The following is a 25,034-nucleotide window of genomic DNA, read 5'->3' on the forward strand; positions in this document are numbered from 1 at the left end:
AGTAAAATCTTGCATAACTCTAGTAAATTATCAATTCAAGAAATTGACATTGGTACAATTCATAGAGGATATTCAGATTACACCAGTTAAACATACATATGTGTGTATAGTTTTATGAAATATTATCACATGTGTAATCTCATATAATGACCACCACAGTTAAGATACAGAACATTTCCATTCCATTTCCCTCATGTCCTTTTATAACCACACTCGTTTCCCACGCTCTCTCCTCCTCAACACCTGGCAGCCACTAATCTGTTGTCTATCTCTATAAATCTGTCATTTCAAGAATGTTATACAAATGGAATCCATGTAATATGTAACCTTTGGGGATTGGCTTTTTTCCACTCAGCCTAATTCCCTTGAGATCCATCTAAGTTGTGTATATTGAATAATAGTTCATTCTCCTTTATTGTTGAGTAGCATTCCATGGTATGTATATATCAGAGTTTGTTCAACCATTAACCCACTAAAGAACATTTGAGCATTTGAGCTGTTTTCAGTATTTTGCTATTGTGAATGAAGCTTATATGAACATTCATGTACATTTCTTTTGTGGGAACACAAGTTTTAATTTTTCTGGCCTAAATTCCCAGGAATACAATTACTGGGTTGTATTCTAGTTGCATATTTAATATTTTAAGAAACTACCTAATTGTCTTCCAGAGTGGCTGTACTATTTTACATTCCCACCAGCAATATATGAGAGATCCAGTTTTTTTGTGTGTGTTGCCAATATTTTTTATCTTAGCTATTTTAAATTTCAGCTATTCTGATAGGTCTGTAATGATATCACATTGTGGTTTTAATTTGCCTTTATCGGATGACTAATGATATTGAACATATGTTCATGAACTTATTTGCTATCTGTATATCATCTTCGGTGAAAGACCTCTTCATGTCTTTTGCTCATTTTCTACTTGGGTTGTTTGGTTCTCTTTTATGGTTGAGTTTTGAGAACTCTTTATATATTTAAGATGCTAATCCTTTGTTATATGTGTGGTTTACAAATATTTTCTGCCACTCTGTTCCTTGTCTTTTCATCCTCTTAAGAGAGTATTCTACAAAGTAAAAATTTTAGATTTTGATTAAATCCAATTTGTCAATTTTTAATTGATTATGCTTTAGATGTAAAGTCTTATAAACCTCTGCTGAGACATATATCCCAAAGATTTTCTCAATATTTCTAATAGTTTTATAGTTTTTTTCTTTTATTTTTAAGTCTATGATCCATTTTAAGTGATTTGTTTTTACCTGTGAAACAGGCTGATGTTCATATTTTTGCGTATGAATGTTCAGTTGCTTCAGGACCATTGTTGAAAGGCTATCTTTACTCCATTGAATTGCTTTTGCACCTTTGTCAAAAATCAGTTGGGCATATTTGTGTGCATCTAATTCTGTTTTTTTTTTTAATTTTGTTCCATTGATTTAAGTGCCAACCCTCTGCCAACACCACACTGTCTTGATTACTTCAATTAATTTTTATAAAGTCACCAATGACATTAAATAGGGAAAGGAAATCTCTTAAACCACTGAATATTGAAGAAAATGAACCTCAAACCCTACTTCATACTATACACAAAAGTCAGTTTAGGATGAATCATAGACCTAAACATAAATGCTAAAACTATGAAGCATAAGGAAGAAAACATAGGAGAATATCTCCATGATCTTGTGTTAGGCAAACATTTCTCAGAATAGAAAAAATCATTAACCATAAAAGGAAAAATTGATAAATCAAACTTCATCAACATTAAAAGCTTCTTCACATCAAAGACATGAAAATGAAAACACAAGCCACGGGCTAAAGAGGAAATATTCACAATACATATATCTTACAAAAGTCAGGTGTGTGTGTGTGTGTGTGTGTGTGTGTGTGTGTGTGTGTGTGTATTGCATATAGAACTCTTAAAAATCAAAAATAAAAACACAAACAAACCCCAATGAGAAATGGGCAAAAAGTCTATAGCCATACCACCCTGAATGTGCCCAATCTCATCTGATCTCAGGAGCTAAGCAGGGTTGGGCCTGGTTAGGACTTGGATTAGAGAAATGGGACAAAGACTTAAACATGCAGTTTACAAAAGATGTATGAATGGCCAATAAACAAATGAAAAATGGTCAACATCACTTACTTTTAAACTGAAGAAAAAGTAAAATCACAAAAACAAAGCACTTCACACAAACTAAAATATGTAATATTTAAAAGAAGTGTTTAATGAGACTGTGGCTCATTTTGAGCTGTCATACATTGCTGATGGCAAAACAAAATGGCACAATTGCTTTAGAAAACTGGTTAGCAGTATCTCATAAAGTTGAACATATGGCCGGGCATGGTGGCTCACACCGGTAATCCTAGCACTTTGGGAGCCTGAGGCAGGAGGATTGCTTGAGGCCACTTCAAGACTGGGCTGAGCAACATAGTGAGACACTGTCTCCACAGAAGGTAAAAAGAAAAAAATTATCCCCGTGTGGGATATGCCTGTGATCCCAGCTACACAGGAGGCTGAGGCAGGAGGATCATTTCAGCACAAGAATTAAGGCTGCAAACTATGAACTATGACACCACTGCACTCCAGCCTGGGCAACAGGCAAGACTCTGTCTAAAAAAAAAGAGTTCAACAGCAACAACAAAAATGTTGAACATACAGTTTCCCCATGACTCAGGAATACAGATATTTACGCAAGAGAAATGGAAATTTACAGCAGCTTTATTTGTAATAGCCCCAAACTGCAAACAATTCAAAGCAGGCAAGTGGATAAACTATACATCCATAAAATGGAATACTACTGGCACATATAAAAGAAATGAATTCCTCAAAAGCAACAAACATGGATGAATCTCAAACATATTATGCTCAGCTAAAGAAGCTAGATACAAAAGAACATACATTGTATGACTCATTTTATATGAAATTCTAGAAATCATAAAACTAAACTATGCTGATAGAAAGCAAAATATGTTTTCCTGGGGTCGAGTGGGTATGTATTTACTGAAAAGAGGAATGGCAGAACCCTTTGGAATGATGATATTCTTCTATATCTTGATTGTGATGTTGGTTACACAGTTTATACATTTGTCAAAACTCATTGATCTGTACAGTTAATATCTATACATGTAACTGTATATAAAATATACATCAATAAAACTTAATTTAGAAAAAAAATACTTGGTAGCTAACATAATCATTGTGAGGCATGGAGAATCAGGCATAGGACTAGGTTTCCAGGACTAACCACCAAAACCTCACTGTACAACTGATGTGATAAGGAAACCATAAAACACTAACCATAAAACACTTTTTGCTACCATAAAATACTAGATGCTGCTATTCATATAACTGCTACTTCTACAACAGAAATTCAACCTTACTAGCAGCCAGTAATGTCAATTACTGCCACTTCTATGGTGGAAACTCAATCTGGCAACTATTGCTGTTGCTCACAGAGAGAGCATGAATGCAAGAACATGCAAGAACAGCTAAGTTTTGGGATCAAATACTGTCACTACTGATACTGTCACTATCATTATCTTCAGTTCAGTTTTTCTCCCTATGTGAATCTAGATTTTTTTATTTCACCCTATTAAACGGGTACAAATGTTAGGTTACATATATTTCCCTTCTCCAGCCAAGTCAGAGCTTCAAGCATGCCCATCCCCCAGAGAGTGTGCACCACACAGATTAGGTGTGTATATACCCATCCCCTCCTACCCCTGTTGACTGCCTGACACCAGATGGATGTTATTACTATATGTGCACTTAAGTGTTGATCAGTCAAAACCAATTTGGTGGTGAGTACATGTGGTGTTTGTTTTTCCATTCTTGGGATACTACACTTAGAAGAATGGGTTCCAGCTCTATTCAGGATAATACAAGAAGTGCTATGTCACCATTCTTTTTTCGGGCTGAATGGAACTCCATGGTAAACATATAACATATTTTATTAATCCACTCATGTGTTGATGGGCACTTGGATTGTTTCTACATCTTTGCAATTGTGAATTGTGCTGCTATAAACATTCGAGTGCAGATGTCTTTTTTTATAGAATGTCTTTTATTCTTTTGGAGAGATGTCCAGTAATTGGATTGCTGGACCAAATGGTAGATCTACTTGTATCTCTTTGAGGTATCTCTGTATTACTTTCCACAGAGGTTTAACTAGTTTGCAGTCCCACCAGCAGTATAGAAGTGTTCCTATCTCTCTGCATCCATGCCAACATTTATTGTTTGGGGACTTATTGATAAAGGCCATTCTCACTGGAGATAAGTGATATCTCACTGTGGTTTTGATTTGAAATTTCCTGATGATTAGAGGATGTTGAGCATGTTTTCATATGTTTGTTAGCCATTAGATTATCTTCTTTTGAAAAGTTTCTGTTCATGTCCTTTGCCTACTTTTTAATGGGGTTGCTTGATTTTTTTCTTATTGATTTTCCTAAGTTCTATATAGACTCTAGTTATCAGCTATTTATCAGATGTGTAACATGAAAATATTTTCTCCCATTCTGCAGGTTCTTGTTTGCTCTGTGATAGTTTCCTTGGCTGTGCAGAAGCATATTAATTTGATCAGGTCCCATTTATTTATTTTTGTTGTGGCTGTGATTGCCTGTGGGGTCTTCTTCATAAATTCTTTGCCTAAACCAATATCTATAAGAGTTTTCCAACATTTTTTTTCTAGAATTCTTATGGTTTCATGTGTTAGGTTTAAATCTGTTATCCATTGTGAGTTTATTTTTGTGAGTGGTGAAAGGTGTAGATCCTGTTTCAGTCTTCTATATGTGGCATTCCAATTTTCCCAGCACCTTTTATTAAATAGGGATTCTTTTCCCCAGTGTATGTTTTTGTCTGCTTTGTCAAAGATCAGATGGCTATGTGAGGATGGTTTATATCTGGGTTCTCTGGTCTGATCCATTGGTCTATGTCTCTGTTCTTGTGCCAGTGCAATGGTGTTTTAGTTACTATAGCCTTGTAGTATAGCTTGAAGTCTGGCAAACTGATTTCTCCTAATTTGTTCTCTTTGCTTAAGATTTCTTTGACTATACAGGGTCTTCTCTGGTTCCATATGAAGGATAGAATTACTTTCTCTATATCTATGAAAAATAATGTTGGTATTTTAGTAGGGATTGCATTGAATCTGTAGATCACTTTTGGTAGTATAGACATTTTAACAATGTTGATTCTGCTGACCCATGAGCATCATATGATTTTCCACTTGTTTACATCCTCTGCCATTTCCTCCTCAGTATTTCATAGTTTTCCCTGTAGAGGTCTTTACCTCCTTAGTTAAATATATTCCTAAGTATTTTATTTTCTTTGTTGCTATTGTGAAGCGTATTGAGTCTTTGAATTGTTCTCAGTTTCACTGTTGTTGGCGTCTAGGAATGCTACTGATTTCTGTACATTGATTTTGTAACCTGAGAATTTGCTGAATTTGTTTATCAATTCCAGTGGTGTCATGGCAGAATCTTTGGGGTTTTCTAGATATAAGATCATAAGTCAGCAAAGAGAGATAGTTTGACCTCTTCTGCCCCCATTTGTATGTCCTTGGTTTGTTTCTCTTGTCTGATTGCTCTGACTGGGACTTCTAGCACTATGTTGAATAGAAGCAGTGATAGTGGGCAACCTTGTCTGGTTCCAGTTCTAAGCGAGAATGCTTTCAGTTTTTCCCCATTTAGTATGATGTTGGCTATGGGTTTGTCATATATGGCTTCTTGTATCATTTTTAGCTAAGTCCTATCTATGCCTAATTTTTTAAGCCTTCTTATCATAAAAGGGTGTTGAATTTTGTTGAATTTTTTTGTGTGTCTGTTGAGAAGATCATATGGTCTTTGTTTTTACTTCTATTTATGTTATGAATTACATTTATAGATTTGCATATGTTGAACCATCCTTGCATCTCTGGGATAAAGCACACTTGGTCCTGATGGATTATATTTTTTATAAGCACCTGAATTCTGTTTGCTAACATTTCATTGAGAATTTTTGTATCTATATTCATAAGGGGTATTGTTCTGTAGTTTTCTTTTTTGTTGTGTCCTTTCTTAATTTTGGTATCAGGATGATGTTGTCATCATAACATTTGTTGAGGATGATTCCTTTTTTTTTCTCGAAGTTGTAGAATAATTTCTACAGTATAGGCACCAGTTCTTCTTTGTAGGTCTGGTAAAATTTGGGTGTGAAACCATCTCATCTAGGACTTCTCTTTTTAGGGAGGTTTTTATTGCTGTTTCAATTTCAGTGCTTGATGTTGGTCTGTTCAGAAATTCTATTTCTTCCTGATTGTGCCTAGGGATGCTGTGTATTTCTAAGAATTTGTCCATTTCCTCGACATTTTCCAGTTTATGTGCATAGAGAGGGTTTTTTTGCATTCATAGATGATATGTGGCATCAGTTGTAATTTAATCTTTTTCATTCCAGATGGAGCTTATTAGAGTTCTTTCTTTTCTGCTTCTCCTTAATCTTGCTAGCAGCATGTCAATTTAGTTTATTTTTTCAAAGAACCAACTTTATGATTTATTAATCTTCCATATAGTTTTTTTATTATCAATTTTATTTAGTTCAGCTCTCATATTTGTTATTTATTTTCTTCTGCTGGGTTTTGGGTTTGTTTTCTCATCCTTTTCCAGTTATTTGAGATGATTAATTAGATTGTTTATTTGTGATCTTTCTGTCTTTTGGATGTAAGCATTTATGGATACAAATTTTCCTCTCAGGACTGCTTTAGCTTTGTCCCAGAGATTTTGATATCTTGTGTCTCCTTTATCTTTTAGCTCAAAGAATCTTTTGATTTCTATTTTGATTTCCTGCTTAATGAAATAATCATTCAACAGAAGGTTGTTTAGTTTCCATGACTCAGGGTAGATATGAGAGTTTCTGTTGGAGTTGATTTCCAATTTTATTCCACTGTGGTCTAAGAAGATGCATAGTATAATTCCAACTTTTTACATATTTTTTGACACATTCTTTGTGGCCTAGGATATGGTCAATCTTAGAGAATATCCCATGAGATGATGAGAAAAATATATATTCAGTGGTTTGGGGGTAGAATGTTCTGTAAATATCAGCCAGAGTTCTATTTAAGTACATTGTTTATTTGTTTATTTTCTTTTTGGAGGATATGTCCTGTTCTGTCAGAGGGGTGTTGAAGTCTTCAACTATTATGGTGTTGCTGTTTATCATTTTGTTTAGATCAAGTAGGATTTGCTTCATGAATCTGAGTTCACCTGAGTTAGGTGCATAATATGTAGAATTGTTATGTATTCTTGTCAAATTGTACTCTTCAACATTATATAGTGACACTATTTGTCTTTCATTACTTTTATTGATTTGAAGACTAAGTTATCTGAAATCAGAACCACCAAACCACATTTCTTTGGCTTGCATTTGCTTGAAATTTTTTTTCATCCCCTCACCTTGAGTCTGAATGCATTCTTGTGGGTTAGATGTTTTTCCTGAAGACAGTGGATACTTGACTTGTGTATATTTTTCTATTTGGCTAGCCTATGCCTCTTTAGTGTTCAAGCCGTTCACATTTATTGAGAGAACTGATAGATGGGACAGATTTCTGTTCATTCTGTTGAGCTGAACTTTGTTGCTTTGTTTTCTCTCTTGAGCCATTCCAGTGACTGGCCTTTGACCTTTAGCTTTGGATGATTTTGAGTGTTTATTGTGCTGATCCATGTGTAACACTGTTTTGAGTACTTCCTGGAGGGCAGGTCTTGTCTTGATGAATTTCCTCACTCTTTGCTTATCTAAAAAAGGCATTTATTTCTCCTTCGTATACAAAACTTAGTTTTGAATGGTACAGATTCTATGCTGGGCATTATTCTGTTTGAGAAGAGTGATAATGGGTTCCAAGTCTCTTCTCATTTGTAATGTTTTTGTTGAGAAATTTGCCATTTTTTAGATGGGTTTTCCTTTGTAGATTACCTGCTTCTTTCACCTTATAGCTCATAGGAGGGCCTCTTTAGTGGCTATTTTCATCTGTCTGATGACTGTGTGTCATGGTATCTTACTGTTTGCAATGAATCTCCTGGAAGTCCTTTGAATTTCTTGTACCTGGATATCTAGAATTTTAGCAAGCCTGGGAAATTTTCCTCTATTATATCCTCAACTATCTTATCCAGCCATTCTTCACTATCATGGATGCCTATCAATCTTGCGTTAGGCCTCTTCACATAATCCCACATTTCTTTTAGGCTTTGGTCTTTCTCTTATTTCTCTGCTCTATCTCTGCAACTGACTTATTTAATTGGAAGGTGTTATCTTCAATCCCTGAGATTCTTTCTTCTGTTTGATCTACCCTGTTCTTGATGACTTCCACTGTGTTTTGTAATTCCTTGAATAAATTCTTAATTTCCAGGAGTTCAGTTTGCTTTTCTTTAATATTTAAATTTCTTTAGTGAGTTTTTCTTCCAAGCCCTGAATTTTTTGTGTGTGTGGTTTTGTTGATTATCCATTTTTCTTCCATATCATTGAGTTTTCTTATAATCCATGTTCAAAATTCTTCTTCTGTTATTTTAGTGTTCTGAATTTGATTGATGTACATTGCTAGAGACCAGTGTTCCACTTTGGGAATGTGCTTTCCATTTGATTCTTCATAATTTCAGAGTTCTTTTGCTGATTCCTTCCCATCTTGATCATCTATTGCTTCTTACCTTTAAATTTTTGTTTGAATAGTGACATGCCTTGTTTAGTCTTGAGCCAGTAGGTGGTATTTGTGGGTGCAATTTGACCACACCTTGTATGATGAGTCAGTAGATGCAGTAAAATGGTGTGCAGAATGACCTCCCTGTCTGTAGGTGGTGCTTGCTGGGAGGATCAGGCTGCAGTTTTCTTTGGGTCCTGTAACCAGTTTTGTTCCTCTAGAGAGGCACTCTCATGCCTCAGGTGGTGGGCGGGGCCCTGGGACTCCCAGGTGTGTCCTTATTCTCCACCTCAGTGGAGCAGGTCAGGGGATGAGTCTTGGCAGAGCTAGGTTTCATGAGCCCACCCTCAAACTCCACAAGTGGTGTTAGCAAGGGTCAAAGGTCTGTTCTCTCCTTCTGGGCAAAGCTGCCAGGGAGGGGCTGAAATGGCTGCACTTGGTCAAAAAATCTGCGTGTTGGGTGGGGCTCTCTGAGATCTGCAGTCTGGAGCAGATCTTGCTTCTTTCCACTCTCCCTTATTGCACAGTTTCTCCTGGGCCTCTGCCAGCAAGTAGGACCTCAAGCCAGTGGATTTTCCCTGGTTGTGATGAGGGCTGAGAGGTTCCCTGCCCAGCATCACAGTCGGAGCTGGGTGCATGGCCTTCCCATGGGAGGAGTGTTGCCTCTCAAGCACCCATATTTGCCCATGAAGGCACACATACCTCAGTAGGCTTGTTCACACATATCCCTTCTGTGCCCCGGGGCCATGTGATTGAGACCTGGGTGTATGGGATCTGGTCTACAGGCCTGTCCCCTGGGCCATAGAGATCAATACCTGACCCTGCCAGGGAGAGTAGTGCTTGTCTCAAGTCACCCACAGAGTGCCCAAGCTGGACTGATGTATCTCTGCCTCAGGATTTGCCCTACTCTTCTGGAGTCACCAGGCAAGTAGCACTTGGGAGGTCTGGTGGGTAGGGAGCTCACAGTCTGAGTATGCCTCAGTCTGCTGTAGAGCCCCAAAAGGAAAGGTCTCATTCCCTGCAAATGCTTCTGGGTGGTGGCTAAATTATCTTTCTTAGAAGCTGTGGGTAGGGAAGTGGAAGGGGAGAATGAAGCAATATGGTGCCTGCCTATTGGCTGGTTCTGTGGGCTGGGACATTCCCCACGGGAGCTGGGAGCCTGGTGTCCTTTCTGCAAGAGGCTCAATGCTCACTGGTGGCAACCATCTCTGGGATGATGTTGGTAGGTCTCTCTGACCACTCAGGAGCCCACCAGCAGTCCGAGATACAAGGGAGGGGAAATTTAACAGCTCCACCTACCGTTGTCGCTGTTCTCCAAGCCTTTCAGTGGCCTTTCTCCTTCTAGTTCTCCTCCACAACTTCTTCCTGTGGAGTCTTCTGTAGTTTCAGGCACCCTTCCTTCCTAGCCTCATCCGATCTATGCTTGTCTGCCTATTTATTTATTTATTTACTTACTTATTTACTTTCTTCTAAAATCTGTCTTTCTTGCAGAGACACTCTGGCTGGCGATTTTTCTCACCCACCGTCTTGCTCTTTATCTGAGTATCTTAATATCTGGTGATAGCAGAGAAGTTTTCCTCAAATAGGTTTTCCATGTTTTTGCTTTCTCTTCTTCTCCCTCCATGATACCTATAATTCTCCCACTGCCCCGGTCCCACAGAGGCAGTTGCCACAGCACTTCTCAGGTTAGCATCTGTAGCACCAGTTCTACAGAAATCCCCTGTAGGAGGGGGGTACTTGGCTCCTAGCCATTGGATATATGAAAGTGTCTGCTCTCTCTGTTCCCTCCTAGCCCAGCCTGAGCACTGCAGAGGTGGCTGCATCAAATCTGAACCTTGTGTGGACCAGGTGCTCTTGGCCTGAGAGTTCAGAATGGGATCAGTTGCAGCAACTCAGGAACAGAAGGCACTGGGTCCCTGATTTGCCCACTCTCCAGTGCAATGTCACTGTCACTGCACAGACTTCAAGCATCTCTCTGATTAGTCCAGAGGTCTGTGGTGTGGGGGGAGGCCCCCTCACAACTCAGGTGTTCATGGGGGGAGCATGGAGCCCTGGGGTTCTTTCCCCTTTCTTCATGATGTATGGATGTCTCCCCCAGTTACCTTCCAATCTTGTAGAGTGGATCACCCCATCAGCTTCTCCTTCACTCTGAGCATCCCCTGTTTCTTCTCCAATGATTCACAGTTTTCTCTCCAAGAATAACCAGCCATAGGAGGGCATAAACTTGCAACTTTTGATCCTCTCTTGAGAGCAGCATGAGAAGTCTGCTTCTAGTCTGCCTTGATACACCTCCAACCCCTTTATTCCCAAAACTTTTTTATCATCCCCAAGACAAACTGTATATCCATTAAACAATAACTTTCCTTACCCCTTTCCCACAGCCCCTGGTAACTTCTACTTTCTGTCTCTATGAATTTCCCTATTATAGGTACCTCTTGTGAGCAGAATCATATAATATTGGTCCCTCTGTGTTTGGCTTACTTCATAAGTACAATGATTTCAAGTTCCATCAATGTTGTATCATATATCAAAATTTAATTCCTTTTTATTATTGAATAGTACTCCATTATGTATATCACCATGTTTTATGTATATAGTCATCTATTAATAGACATTTAGGTTTTTAACCATTTTCTGGTTGCTGTGAATAGTACTTCTATGAACATTTGTATACATGTTTTTCTTTTGTTACTTGTGCTTTTGGTGCCATGTCTAAGAAATCATTTCCTAATCCAACATCAAGAAGATTTACTCTCAAGTTTTGTTCTAATATTTGTATAGTTTTAGTACTTATATTTAGGTCTTTTGATCTATTTTGAGTTAATGTTTATACATGATGTTAAGGGTCCAACTTCATTCTTTTACATGTAAATATCCAGTTTTCCCAGCACCATTTGTTGAAGAGTGTTCTTTTCCTATGTAATGGTCTTGGCACCTTGTTAAAAATCAGTTTCACATAGATATTTGCATTTATTTCTGGAATTTCAATTTGACTCTATTGATTTCTAGATTCCATTGTCTGTCCTTATGCCAGTCCCACACTGCTGTGATTACTGCATTGTAATAAGTTTTGAAATTGAGAAGTGCGACTCCTCCAAATTTTTTCTCCCTTTTCTAAATTGTTTCAAATATTCACACTCCCTTATAATCTCATATGAATTTTAGGATTGGCCTTTCTATTTCTTCAGAAAGTGTCATTAGGATTTTTTGAATACCAGCAAATTATGGGGGTACAAATTTTAAGGTTGTGTATAATGCACTCACCCCCCTTCCCCCACAATTCTGAGCTTCAAGCATGACCATCCCTCAGATGGTGCACATCTCACTCATTATGTGTGTATATACGCGTCCCCTCATCTCCACTCCCACCTGCCGAATTCTCACTAAATGTAATTCCTGTGTGTCCACATAGGTGCTGCTCAGTTAATACCAGTTTGCTGGTGAGTATATGTGGTGATTCTTTTTCTATTCTTGGGATACTTCACTTAGTAGTATGGGTTCCAGCTCTAACCAGGAAAATACAATATGTGCTATATCACCATTGTTTCTTTGAGCTGAATAGTACTCCATGGTAAACATATACCACATTTTATGAATCCACTCATGTATTGATGGGCAATTTGGTTGTCTCCACAGCTTTGCAATTGTGACTTGTGCTGCTATAAACATTCGAGTACAGGTGTCTTTATTGTAGATCGTCCTTTGTACTTTGGGGTAGATGCCCAGTAGTGTTATTGCTGGATAAAATGGTAGATCTACTTGTATCGCTTTAAGGTATCTCCATATTGCTTTCAAAGAACCAACTTTTTGTTTTATTAATCTCCTGAATAGCTTTCCTGTTTTCAATTTCGTTTAGTTCTGATTTGATCTTGTTGATTTCACTTCTTCTGCTGGGTTTGGGTTTGGTCTGTTCTTCTTTTTCCAGCTCTTTGAATTGTTTCATTAGATTGTCTATTTGTGATCTTTTTGTCTTATGGTTATAGGCATTTATGGAGATAAACTCTCCTCTCAGAACTGCTTTAGCTGTGTCCCAGAGGAGTTGATAACCTGTCTCTCCATTGTCGTTTTCTTCATGGAATTTATTTATTTCCGTCTTGATTTCTTCATTTATGAAGTAATAATTTAGTAGGAGGTTGTTTAATTTCCACGTTTTTGTGTAGAAATGCGAGTTTCTGTTAGGGTTGATTTCTACTTTTATTCCACTGTGATCTGAGAAGGTACATGGTATGATTTCTATTTTTCTAAATTTCTTGAGATTTACTTTGTGTCCTAGGATATGGTCAATCTTAGAGAATGTCCCGTGAGCTGATGAGAAGAACGTGTATTCAGTGGATTTGGGGTAGAATGTCCTGTAGATGTCAGTCAGACCCAATTGTTCTAGGGTTTTGTTTAAGTCCATTATTTCTTTATTAATTTTCTGTTTGGAGGATCTGTCTCGTGCCGTCAGTGGGGTGTTGACATCTCTGGCGATTATGGAGTTGCTATTAATCCATTTGCTTAGATCCAGTAAGGTTTGCTTTATGAATCTGGGTGCACCTAAGTTGGGTGCATATATATTTAAAATTGTTATCTCTTCTTGTTGGACTGTGCCCTTCACCATTATATAATTGTCTTTGTCTTCTACTACTTTTGTTGGTTTAAAAACTAAATCGTCTGAAATTAGAACTGCCACACCAGCCTTCTTTTGGCTTCTATTTGCTTGGAATATTGATCTCCACCCTTTTATTTTTAGTCTATATGCATCTTTGCAGGTTAGATGTGTTTCCTGAAGACAGCATATACTTGGCCTGTATTTTCTTATCCATTCAGCCAGCCTATGTCTCTTGAGTGGAGAGTTTAAGCCATTCACATTTATTGAGAGAACTGATAGGCAAGGTTGATTGCTGATCATTCTTTTGGGTTGGATGTTGTTGCTATGATCTCTGTCTTGAGCCATTGTAATATCTGGCCTTTAATATCTTTGCATTTTGGTTGTTTTTATATTCGTGGGTTATTATTATGATGTTCCATGCGTAACGCTGTTTTAAGTACTTCTTGAAGGGCTCGTCTTGTCTTGGTGAATTCTCTGAGCCTTTGCTTGTCTGAGAATGTTTTTATTTCTCCTTCATATGCGAAGGTTAGTTTTGCAGTGAATAATATTCTAGGCTGGGCATTGTTTTGTTTCAAAAGAGTGAGAATGGGGCCCCAGTCTCTCCTTGCTTGTAAAGTCTCATTAGAGAAGTCTGATGTTATTCGAATTGGCTTTCCCTTGTATGTTACTTGCTTCTTTTGTCTTACAGCTCTTAGAAGGGCCTCTTTAGTTGATACTTTGGTCAGTCTGATGACTGCATGTCGTGACGTCTTCCTGTTTGCATTGAATCTCCCAGGGGTCCTCTGAGCTTCTTGAACTTTTATATCAAGATTTTGAGCAAGGCCTGGGAAATTTTCCTCTATTATATCTTCAAACAGCTTGTCCAACCCTTGAGAGCTGTCTTCTTCCCCTTCTGGTAAGCCTATGACCCTCACATTAGGTTTCTTCACATAATCCCACAGCTCTTGTAGGCCTTGCTCTTTTCTCTTGTTTCTCTGCTCTATTTCTGTGACTGATTAATTTAATTGGAGGGTGTTATCTTCATGCTCTGAGATTCTTTCTTCTGTTTGATCTACCCTGTTCTTGAGACTTTCCACTGTATTTTGTAGTTCCTTGAATTGATTCTTCATTTCCAGGAGTTCGGTTACACTTTTCTTCATTGTGTCTATTTTTTTCCCATGTCCTGGAGGCTTTTTGTGGTTTCTTTATGTTGGTTATTGAATTGTTGTTTCAGCTCGGTTTGTGTTCTTATGATCCACATACAAAATTCCTCTTCTGTCATATTGGTTGCCTGATTTTGGTTGGTGTCCGTTTCTAGGGGGCTGGTGCTCCTCTTTGGGGGTGTGTTTTCAGTTTGGTTCTTCATATTTCCTGAGTTCTTTCGCTGATTTCTTCCCATGTCGATCAGTTGTTGTTTCTTTCCTTAAGTTATTGTTTGGGTATTCACACACCTTGTTTAGTTTCTGAGGCGTGAGGTGGTGTCTGTGGGTGAAATTGGACCACTCCCTGTATATTGAGTCAGTGGGTGCCATGAAAAGGCTGTGCAGGATGCCGTCCCTGTCAGTAGGTGGCGTTCGCTTGGAGGAACAGGCTATGCTGTTGATTTTGTGTAAGTCTGCCCTCAGGCCATTAGCAGGGGTCAAAGTTCTGTTCTTTGGTTCCAGGGAAACCTGTCAGAGTGGAGCTCGAATGGTCCCTCTCAGCCAGAAAATCTGGGTGGGGGGGAGAGGCTGTCTGAGACCCGCAGTCTGGAGCGGGCCTCGCTTCTCTCCACCCTCCCCATGTCCGCAGCTACTCCTGGGCCTCTGCCAGCAGGCCAGACCACAAGCTACCAGGCCTCCCGGGACTGTGATGCCGGCGGGGAGGTTCCCTGCACAGGAACGCCACCTGGGTTGGGTCCATGGCGTCCTTCTGGGAGGAGGGTTGCCCTCTAGGACACCGATCCACCCCTGGAGGCACACACACCTCAGTAGGCTGTTCACCTATAACCCTTCTGTGCCCCGGGCAATGCTAGCCTTCGGTGCAGGGGATCTGGTCTGCAGGTCCGACCTCTGGGTCCCAGAGTTCAAACTGTATCCCCACCAGGGAGAGGCATTCCAGTCCCAATTCACCCACATGGAGCCCAAGCTGGGTCTATGTGTCTCAGCCTCTGAGTCGGCACCGTTCTCCTGGGAACACCGTGCCAGCAGCACCTGGGAGGGCGGGCGGTTAGGGAGCTCACAGTCTGAGTTCCCCTGAGTCAGCTGTAGGGTCCCAAGAGGGAAGGTCCCGTTCCCTGGAGGTGCCTCTGGCTGGTGGCTTTATTGTCTCTCTGGGCAGCCGCGGGTAGGGTCGGTGGAGGGGTGGAGGAGGCAATATGGTGCCTGCCGCGCGGCTCGGGTCTGTGCACACGGAGGTTCCTGGAGGAAGTTGGGAACCTGGTGCCACGTCTGCTACAGGCTCACTGCTGGCTGGCGGCGGCGGACTCTGGGCTGATGTCCACAGGTCTCTCCACCCGCTGGGGAGCCCACCAGCAGTCCCGAATGCAGGGGAGGGGAAACGGCAAATCCACCTACCCTTGCCGCTGGTCTCCGGGCTGCTCAGGTGGTCTCAGCCTCCAGTTCTCCTCCGCAGCCTCCTCCCGTGGAGTCTCTCGGGGTCTCAGGTACCCCTCCTTCCAGCCCTTTTCCGCTGTATGCTCGTCTTCTTGCTTCTTTCCTCTAATTTCTGCTAGAATCTGTCTTTTCTGCAGAGACACTCTGTCTGGCGGTGTTATTCGTCAGCCATCTTGACTCTCTCTCCTGATTTGTACTTTTATTCCACTGTGATCTGAGAGGATAAATTGTATGATTTCTATTTTTTTTTATTTTTTGAGACTTGCTTTGTGTCCTAGGATATGGTCAATCCTAGATAATGTCCCATGAGCTGATGAGAAGAACGTATATTCATTGGATTTTGAGTAGAATATCCTGCAAATGTCACTCGGGCCCAATTTTTCTAGAATATTGTTTAAGTCCCTTAATTCTTTTTTTTTCATTTTAGCATATTATGGGGGTACTAGTGTTAAGGTTGAGTATATTGCCCATACACCCCTTCCCCCTTGAGTCAGAGCCTCAAGCGTGACCATCCCCCAAACGTTGCACATCTCACTCATTGTGTTTGTATATGCCCATCCCCTCCTCGCCCATCCCATCTGCTTGACACCTGATAAATGTTATTCCTATATGTCCACCGAAGTGCTGATCCATTAATACTAATTTGCTGGTGAGTACATGTGATGCTTGTTTTTCCATTCTTGAGATACTTCACTTAGTAGAATGGGTTCTAGCTCTATACAGGAAAATACAAGAAGTGTGATTATTTAGTTATTAATTTTCTGTTTGGAGGATCTGTTCTGTGCACTCAGTAGGGTGTCGAAATCTCCAGTTATTATTGCATTGCTATTAATCAATTTGCATTGATTCAGTAATTTTTTCTTTATGAATCTGGGTGCACCTATGTTGGGTGCATAAATATTTAAAATTGTTATGCTTTCCTGTTGAACTGTACCCTTCACCATTATATAATGACCCTCTTTGTCTTTCACTTGTTTTCTTGGTTTAAAAACTATGAAATCAGAACTGCCACACCAGCCTTCTTTTGGCTTCCGCTTGCTGGAAATACTGATCTCTCCCCCTTTCCTTTTAGTCTGTATGCATCCTTGCAGGATATATGTGTTTTCTGAAGACAGCAGATACTTGGATTGTATTTTTTTTTATCCATTAAGCCAGCCTATGTCTCCTGAATGGGGACTTTAAGCTATTGAGAGAACTGACAGGTGGGGCAGATTAATGTTCATTCCGTTGGGTTAGACATTGTTGCTTTGTTTTCCCTCTTGAGTCATTGTAATATCTGGCCTTTAATCTTTAGCTTTTGAGTGTTTTACATTCATGAGTGTTTATTATGCTGATCCGTGTATAACACTGTCTTGAGTACTTCTTGTAGGGCTGGTGTTGTCTTGGTGAATTCTCTCAGTTTTTGCTTATCTTAGAATGTCTTTATTTCTCCAGTATACATAAAACTTAGTTTTTCAGGGTACAGGATTCTAGGCTGGGCATTATTCTCTTTCAGACAAGTGAGAATGGGGCCCCATTCTCTCCATGCTTGTAAGGTTTCGATTGAAAAGTCTGGCATTATTCAAATCGGGTTTCCTTTGAATTTAACTTGCTTATTTCACCTTACAGCTTGTCAAAGGGTCTCTTTTGTTGATATTTTGGTCAGTCTGATGACTACGTGTCGAGGTGTTTTCCTGTTTGCATTGAAGCTCCCAGGGATCCTTTGTGCCTCTTGTATTTCTAATTCTAAGTTATTGGCCAGACCTTGGAAATTTTCCTCAATCATTTCTTCAAATAGCTTATCCAACCCTTGCATTTTTTTCCCTCCTTTTCCGGAATCCCGTGGAGCTGCAGGTTATTGTTCATCATATAATCCCACAATTCTTGTAAGCTTTGCTCATGTCTTTCATTTTTCTGCTCTATCTCTATGATTAACTTATCTGATTTGAAGGTGTTATCTTCAATCTCTGAGATTCTTTCTTCTGTTTGGTCCACCCTATTTTTGAGGCTTTCCACTGTGTTTTATAGTTGCCTGAATAAAGTCTTCATTTCCAGGAGATCGGATTGATTTTTCCTTAAGATCTTGATTTCCTTAGTGAATTTCTGTTCCAAGTCCAGGATTATTTTTGTGGTTTATTTGTGTTGGTTATCAATTTTTTCTTGCCTATCATTGAGGTTTCTTATAATCCAATTTTGAAATTCTTCTTCTGTCATTTTAGTGTTTTGGGTTTGGTTCATATTCATTACTTGAGAGCCAGTGTATTTCTTTGGAGGTGTGTTTTTGGATTGATTCTTCATAGTTCTTGAATTATTTTGCTGAACCCTCCCAATCTGGGTCACTTGTTGTGTTTTCATATGATATGTAGCAGACTCTGTGTATACACTATTTCTGTGGGTGGTATATTAAGGAGGAAACCTGAGTGTCCTCTCTTCTATGGTTTCTTGATCTGCCACTGGACAGAGCTCTTCCACCACACTTGGGAGGCTACCCCTGATATGAGGGTTTACTTGTGGAGCCTATTGTGGCCACTTGCAGAGGATTTGTTCCTTGACCACGGTCCTGACTGTTGGCCACTGACTGGGGGAGGAGATCCAGCCCCAGTGTTTTGATCAACTGGGTGACCTAAACTGTTCTGGGTGGCAATGTCATATGGCTGTCAGCTATTGATCTGTGCATAGGCCCAGAAGATTCACCCTAGATCAGAGGGAGAGTGGCTTTTCTTGTCTTGTCCTGCCTCCAGGGGTGGAACCTATCGCTTTCGGTGTGAAAGATGCAGGCTAGGGGGAGGAGGTAGCACCCCAGTCTGCTCTGTACCCTGGCCCCCCAGTGGCTGTAACTCCCCTTGGCGTTAGCTGCCTCCATACTAGAGTTCAGAGTTCATTGATAGAGCCAGGCCCGGCCAGCTGATTGCAGATTATGTAAGGGTGGAATTTGTCAGGAGAATCTCTAGGCTGTGCGAGGGGATATGCCTGCCACACAGTATCACACCATGATGGCTGGGCTGTGGACTGCTCTACAAATCCCATAGTAGTTGGAATTTTTATGGAGGCTTCATTACCCAGGCATTATCAATTGTTAATTCAATCTCCATTCCCTCTTTCCTTCTTTCAGGCTGGAGATGGAGCTGAAAGTTCCAAGCTTCTGATCATTGCTTGGCCTTTCTGGTGACCAGCTAGAGTCTCCTCATAAGAACAAAATGTGTTCCTATCACCCAGAAAATTTCCTGGGATTAAGCTGAGAGTTCTGTGTCTGGAACCAGGGTCTAAGACCAAATATTAGAACAAAAGATTCACCTAGAATCCTTATTGCTTGGGAAATTATGAGGGTTTTAGCAGCTCTGTGCCAGGAACCAGGGTCTTGCATTCAATCTATAGATTGCCTTGTGAAGTGTTGACATTTTAAAGTTATTAAATCTTTCAATTCATGAATACAGGATGTCTTTCCATTTATTTATATCTTCTTTAATTTCTGCAATTATAACTTTGGTTTAGTTTGGTTTTCTTTTTTCTAGCTCTATAAGGTGGAAAGCTAGGTAATTTATTTGAGATAGGCACTTATAGTTGTAAATTTCCATCTGAGCATGAGTTTTTGCTGCATCCTATAGGTTTTGGTAGGTTATACTTTTGTTTTCATTCATCACATAGTATTTTCTAATTTCCCTTGTGAGTTCTATATTGACCCATTAGTTGCCTAAGAGTGTGTTGTTTAATTTTGACATATTTGTGGGGTTTCATCCTGTTATTATTTTTTAGTTCATTCCATTGTGGTCAGAGCAGATAATTTGTATGAATTCAATCTTTTAAATTTATTGAGACTTGTTTTGTGGCTTTACATGTGATGTATCATGGATAATTTTCTATGTATCATTGAAAATGTTTATTTTACTTTTGTTGGGTGAAGTGTTCTCTATATGTATGTTAGATTTACTTGGTTTATAGTGTTTTAAAGTCCTTTATTTTCTTATTGATCTCCTGTCTATTCATTCTATCCATTGCTGAAAGTGGAATATTGAAGTCTTCAACTATTATTGCATAATTGTTTCTCCCTTCAATTTCTGTCAATTTTTTCTTCATTTATTTTTTGGACTCTGTTTTTATGTACATATATATTTATAATTGTTGCACCTTCTTGATGAATTTAACTTTTGTTAATATATCATTTCCTTCTTTGTCTTTTGTAACAATTTTCAACTTAAAGTCTGTGCCTCAAATATTTTGATGCTCTGTTGGTTAGGTACAGAAACTAGAAAACAATGTTAGAACTGTTATGCTTTGGAAGAATTGACCCCTTATCATTATGTAATGCCCCTTTTTATCCCTGATAATTTTTTATTTTTCCAAGACCAGTTATCTGAAATTAATATAGCTATTCTAGCTTTCTTGTGATTAGTGTTTGAATTTTATATCTTTTTATCCATCACATAATTTTTAACCTGTGCTATGTATTTAAAGGGGCTATCTTTTTTTAAGTGGCCATCTGTAGGCAATATATAGTTAGATTCTTTTGAAATACACACTATCTTTATGTATATATAATATATATGTGTGTATACACATACACACACATCTTTTCCAAGTTCATGTCAGACAGGCAAGGTACCAATGTCATAACAAAGTTTGAGGGAAGCACATCTCACACATGAGTGTGAAAACCAAAACCAAATCATCATGCTTATGAACTACAAAAGGATCACAGTGAAGATTTTTCTTTTATTTTGTGCATTTAGGCCATTTATATTAAGTAATTATTATTTTTATGAATATCTACTATATTTGGTATCTTTTTTTTGTTTGTTGCATTTTTCTTTGTTTCATCCTCACTTTATCTGCCTTCTTTGCTTTTAACTGAGCACTTTATGTTTCCATTTTATCTCCTCTCTTAGAATTTCAATTATACTTCTTTTTAAATGTTTTTGTGATTGCCTTAGAGTTTGCAATATATATTTTTTGATGAATCAAAGTTCTTCTCCAAATAACACTATACAGCATCACATGTAGTGCAGAAACCTTATAACAGATATTCTTCCCATACCCAGATTTTTCTTTCAGTCATTTCACCTCTACATATGCTATAGTCAGCCAATACATTTTTGCTACTATTACTTTAAATAGTTATATTTTAAAACAATTAAGAATAAGAATAAATTTAAATTTATTTTACATTAATTTATTCCTTCTCTGTTGTTTTTTTATTCCTTTCTGTATATATATCCAAGGTTTTGACCTGTATCATTCTCTTTCTCCCTGAAAAACTTACTTTAAAATTTCTTGCAAGGCAGGTCTACTAGTGACATATTTCTTCAATTTTTGTTTGTCTGAGAAAATAGTTATTTCTCCTTCACTTTTTTGGTGATTAATATTAGGTATAAGTTTGACTGGATTGAGCAATGCCTAAATAGCTGATGATGCATTGTTTCTGGGGGGGATTCTCTTGGCCTATCTTTACATTCACTGATTGTTTTTGTCCATATTCTGTCTACCGATGAGCCCACTCAAGGCATTCTTTATTTTTGTTACGGTGTTTTTTTTTTTTAAAGAAGTATTTTTTTTTATTTTAAAATAATATATTCAGGATAATACAGGTCCAGTTTAAAAATATTTAAGATTAGGTTTCCACATTTAAAAACAGAACAAATCTGTAACTGTAAATTACAGCACTTAGTCACGATTGCCATATAATTCAACAAAACATTTTACATACAGAAATCCTAAAATGTATTGAAACTATTTTCACATTTGCCTACTTTCTTATTTTATTTTTGAAATTATACAAGATGCTTTATGGAATGAATGCCTGGAGTAGACAATAGAGGAAAAATACTATGAATATAAATATGAAAATAAAATTCTGGTATCCATTAATGTTCTCTGTTATGGAGAAACATTATTTCAAATGTGCTAATATTTTTATCACAAATAGTAGCAGGATATATTTAAATATTAGACAACCCACTTCACTGAAATACTCTGCAGGATAAAAAGAAAAAGTCAAATACTCTAACAATTCCAGGTCATTAGGAGGCTTTATGTGCTCATAAACAGATGATACTCTTACATTCTAATATATAAGCATAAGTTAATTTGGGGTATATGTAAATATTCAGATTCTGATTATTGTGAAATAGTACAAAGATCTCCTTATATTTGATGTAACACATGAAATAAATTCTTTAGAGGACAAAAAAGGAAAACAGCTATTTACTAGAATTCTATTTAAATCTAACAATTTAAAGGCTTTGTGTGTGTGTAAATAGCACTAAAAGAGAGATTCAAGAGTTTGCTAACATTTTTTTTATTTCTTAAGCCCTTTAAGTAAGGATATAACTAGAAACCTGGCTTCATTTCAAAGGAAAAACCATAGGTGATGTTCTCATGCTTCAGGTTAAAAATCTCTCTTAAAAGTCTATATTTGCTAAAGGCTTCCTAAAAGTATGCTTTTGTGGTTATTACCAATTTGATATTCAGCCAGAAAAACTGAAAATAATTATTAATCCCAAAGTACACTTTTAAAACTTCTACAAGGAATTATATTAAATGAAACCAAACTATAATTTTGGAGAGATCAAACTGAGTAGGAGACCAAATTGTATGAAAATTTACTCTCCCTTTCATCTGAGCCACACAGTCTCTATGTCTCAGTAACTACATAATTAGTCTTGTAATTGACTTATTTCTTTATACTTAAGGATCTTTATAACCTGCCATATTAGTTTAATTTAACATAAAATTGCAATACTGAGATTTGGTCACACTAGTGGATGTCTAGAATCCCTCTAGTGCATTCATTGGAAGGAATGGATTGCATTTAATATTAACTGTATGTATAAAATATAACATTGGTTAACAAACAAACCAAAACAAATGAACCATATCTCTACCTCAAAAAAAGACATAGAGCTCTCAAAATAAAAGAAATTCTTTGAATAAATCAAAATCAGAACACTGGGATTTTAATATAATGCAATTTTAATTTAAATGCAATTTGTCAAAAAATATTCAATCTTCTTTATAAAAAATAGCTATTATTTATAAATAATTGCTTTATAAATAATAGCATTATTCTTTCATCAAAAATTATCATAGCATTTAAATTATAGGTAATAAAATGCATATTTTCAGTGAATTTAAATTTTATTGCTTTAAAAAGCTGTATTTCTGCCACACACAAAAACAAAATATGCTGACGACATTTTTCTTTTAACTAGTTAAAGGCACAGTCCAGGCTGTCCATCTAAAACTTTGTCATAAATCTAAATAATTCATTCAAGTAGAAGATGACTCACTCTACCTAAGAAGCTTCCTCAAATTCCACATCCTCCTTGAAGACTTTCTGAATATTCTGGTAGCTGCTTTCTGTGTTTTCCTACAGCTTTTTTAGTTTACCTCTCTTGTAGTCTTCATTTCAATATGTCTTTTAGTATGGTTCATTCTTTACATGTCTCTTTCCTCTACTAAACTGCATATTCCTGTGGACAGGAGAGGAATGATACCCATATCCACAGTCTGGGCAAGAAAGTCTACACAGCAGGCACTCAAGGTGGGTTGAGTAAATGGAGAAGGCAAGGAACGGGAGTGCAGATATCAACACTGATGGCCTAACTATTATGTGGATTTTTTCCCCAAAGTGTACTTTAAAGCAAAGAATGCTTACCTTTAACCATCAATAGATACACACCCAAAAATAAACTGTCCAGTTTAAATAATATATTTGGAAATAATATATTTGGAGAGAGGGACTCCTAAGAATGGTTAGAAGAAACAGAAATAGCAATAGAAAGGAGGAGACATTTAATATGAGGGGGTGTCCAAATGTCCCTAAGTTATTGTAACCTATTAAGAAGTTTAGAAAACTAAAAAAGTAGTTGAAAATTCACATATTAAACCATATAGATTTGGTTAAAGAAAAAAGGCATTCAGAGATTACTTAAAATAACAAGTTAACAGTGCAAATACCACGTTGCTTTATGAGAATCTTACCATGTGCTTTTCTGCCCCCTCAAAAGAAAAAAAAAAGAATTAAAACACTCTCCAGTTTTAACACAAACAAAAGATAAATATTTATGAAGGAAAACAGATTCCACAGCATTCCATGCAGATTTCCAAACAGTCTGATGATTCACAACAGGCGTCCATGATGCCACAGTCCATGTCACAAGGGCAGTTACAGTCATCCCCCATTTCGTCTCCACAGCAACAGCAGCAGGCTTCTGAGGTGCAGATGCCACACGACGCTTGTCCCAGGACAATATTGCAGAGGGTCAGGAATTCACAGAACAAGCATGCCAGGATACAGTGGACACAGCAATCTTCAGGTGAAGAGCCTGTCTTTTGGGAAAAGACAGCATTTACTTTGCTCTTTTTACTGATATCGTTGTTTACAGACAAGCTGGACTGAATTTTTCTATGCATTTTTTGAGAAACAGGTGCTGAAAATTTGCGATTATCTGTGGATACGTGTTTGGCCCCGTGGTGAATTCCATTTCCATTGCTCAGACTTGTGTGGCCGTTCTTTATCTTGCTTATTTCCTCCTCGCTGGGTTCCTGTGCTGAAGTTTGAAGCAGAGGCAAACGCTGAGGTTGGGTTCTGATAAGTTCACCATCAAGAGGATTTCCCCAAATGGACTGGTCTTGTATCTCTCCATGTGTGAAGTGGCTATTGGTAGCTTGAGTTATATCTTTTTCAGTATTGTCTTTATCACATTTTCCCTGGGCCGGGGCGCCGAGCCGGCCGCCGCCCGCCTCGGCCGCGCGCTGCGGCCCCGCGGGCCCGGGAGCGCCGGCTTCGCCCGCGCCGGACATGGGCCGCTCCGCCGAGCCCGCCGCGCCGCCGCCGAGCCCGCCGCCCCGCGGGGCGCACGGAGGAAGGGCTGTTAGGTGTTGGGTGCAGGGAACTGACTGCTTCTCGGCATCCCCCCAGTCGCTCACAGCCCCTTCCTCCTCCTCCTCTTCCGCCCGGGAAGTTAGCGAGGCTCGGGCAGCGGCCGCATGTCGCCCAGGTGGCCTGACGACGGCGGCGGCCGCCCCTGCGCGTCCCTCCCCCTGTTACGGTGTTTTTGATTTAAGCAATTCCCTTTACTTTTGTAGTTTCCATCTTTCTGCTTGCATTACCCATCTATTCTTGCATTTTGTCTGAAATGCACATTAAACCCATAATGTGCCCACTGTACACCCACAATAATGGTTAAAAATTAAACAATACATCCAAAATGTTGCCAGGGTTGTTGAACAATTGACATTTT

General features: G+C 38.6%; 1 protein-coding gene and 1 pseudogene across 1 annotated transcript; both read right to left on the reverse strand.

Moving 5' to 3' along the window:
• Positions 1–20,376: 20,376 nt before the first annotated feature.
• On the reverse strand, positions 20,377–20,486 carry LOC142866178 (uncharacterized; annotated as a pseudogene).
• A 2,786-nt stretch (positions 20,487–23,272) lies between these two features.
• Positions 23,273–24,827, reverse strand: LOC105866629 (myoD family inhibitor domain-containing protein). The gene has a single exon (XM_075999688.1). The coding sequence runs from the start codon at positions 24,592–24,594 to the stop codon at positions 23,854–23,856; it is 741 nt and encodes a 246-aa protein (XP_075855803.1). The 5' UTR covers positions 24,595–24,827; the 3' UTR covers positions 23,273–23,853.
• Positions 24,828–25,034: the final 207 nt, after the last annotated feature.

Source organism: Microcebus murinus, unplaced genomic scaffold (assembly GCF_040939455.1).
Source record: "Microcebus murinus isolate Inina unplaced genomic scaffold, M.murinus_Inina_mat1.0 scaf001_hap2_Mmur4.0, whole genome shotgun sequence".
NCBI classification, from domain to species: Eukaryota; Metazoa; Chordata; class Mammalia; order Primates; family Cheirogaleidae; genus Microcebus; species Microcebus murinus.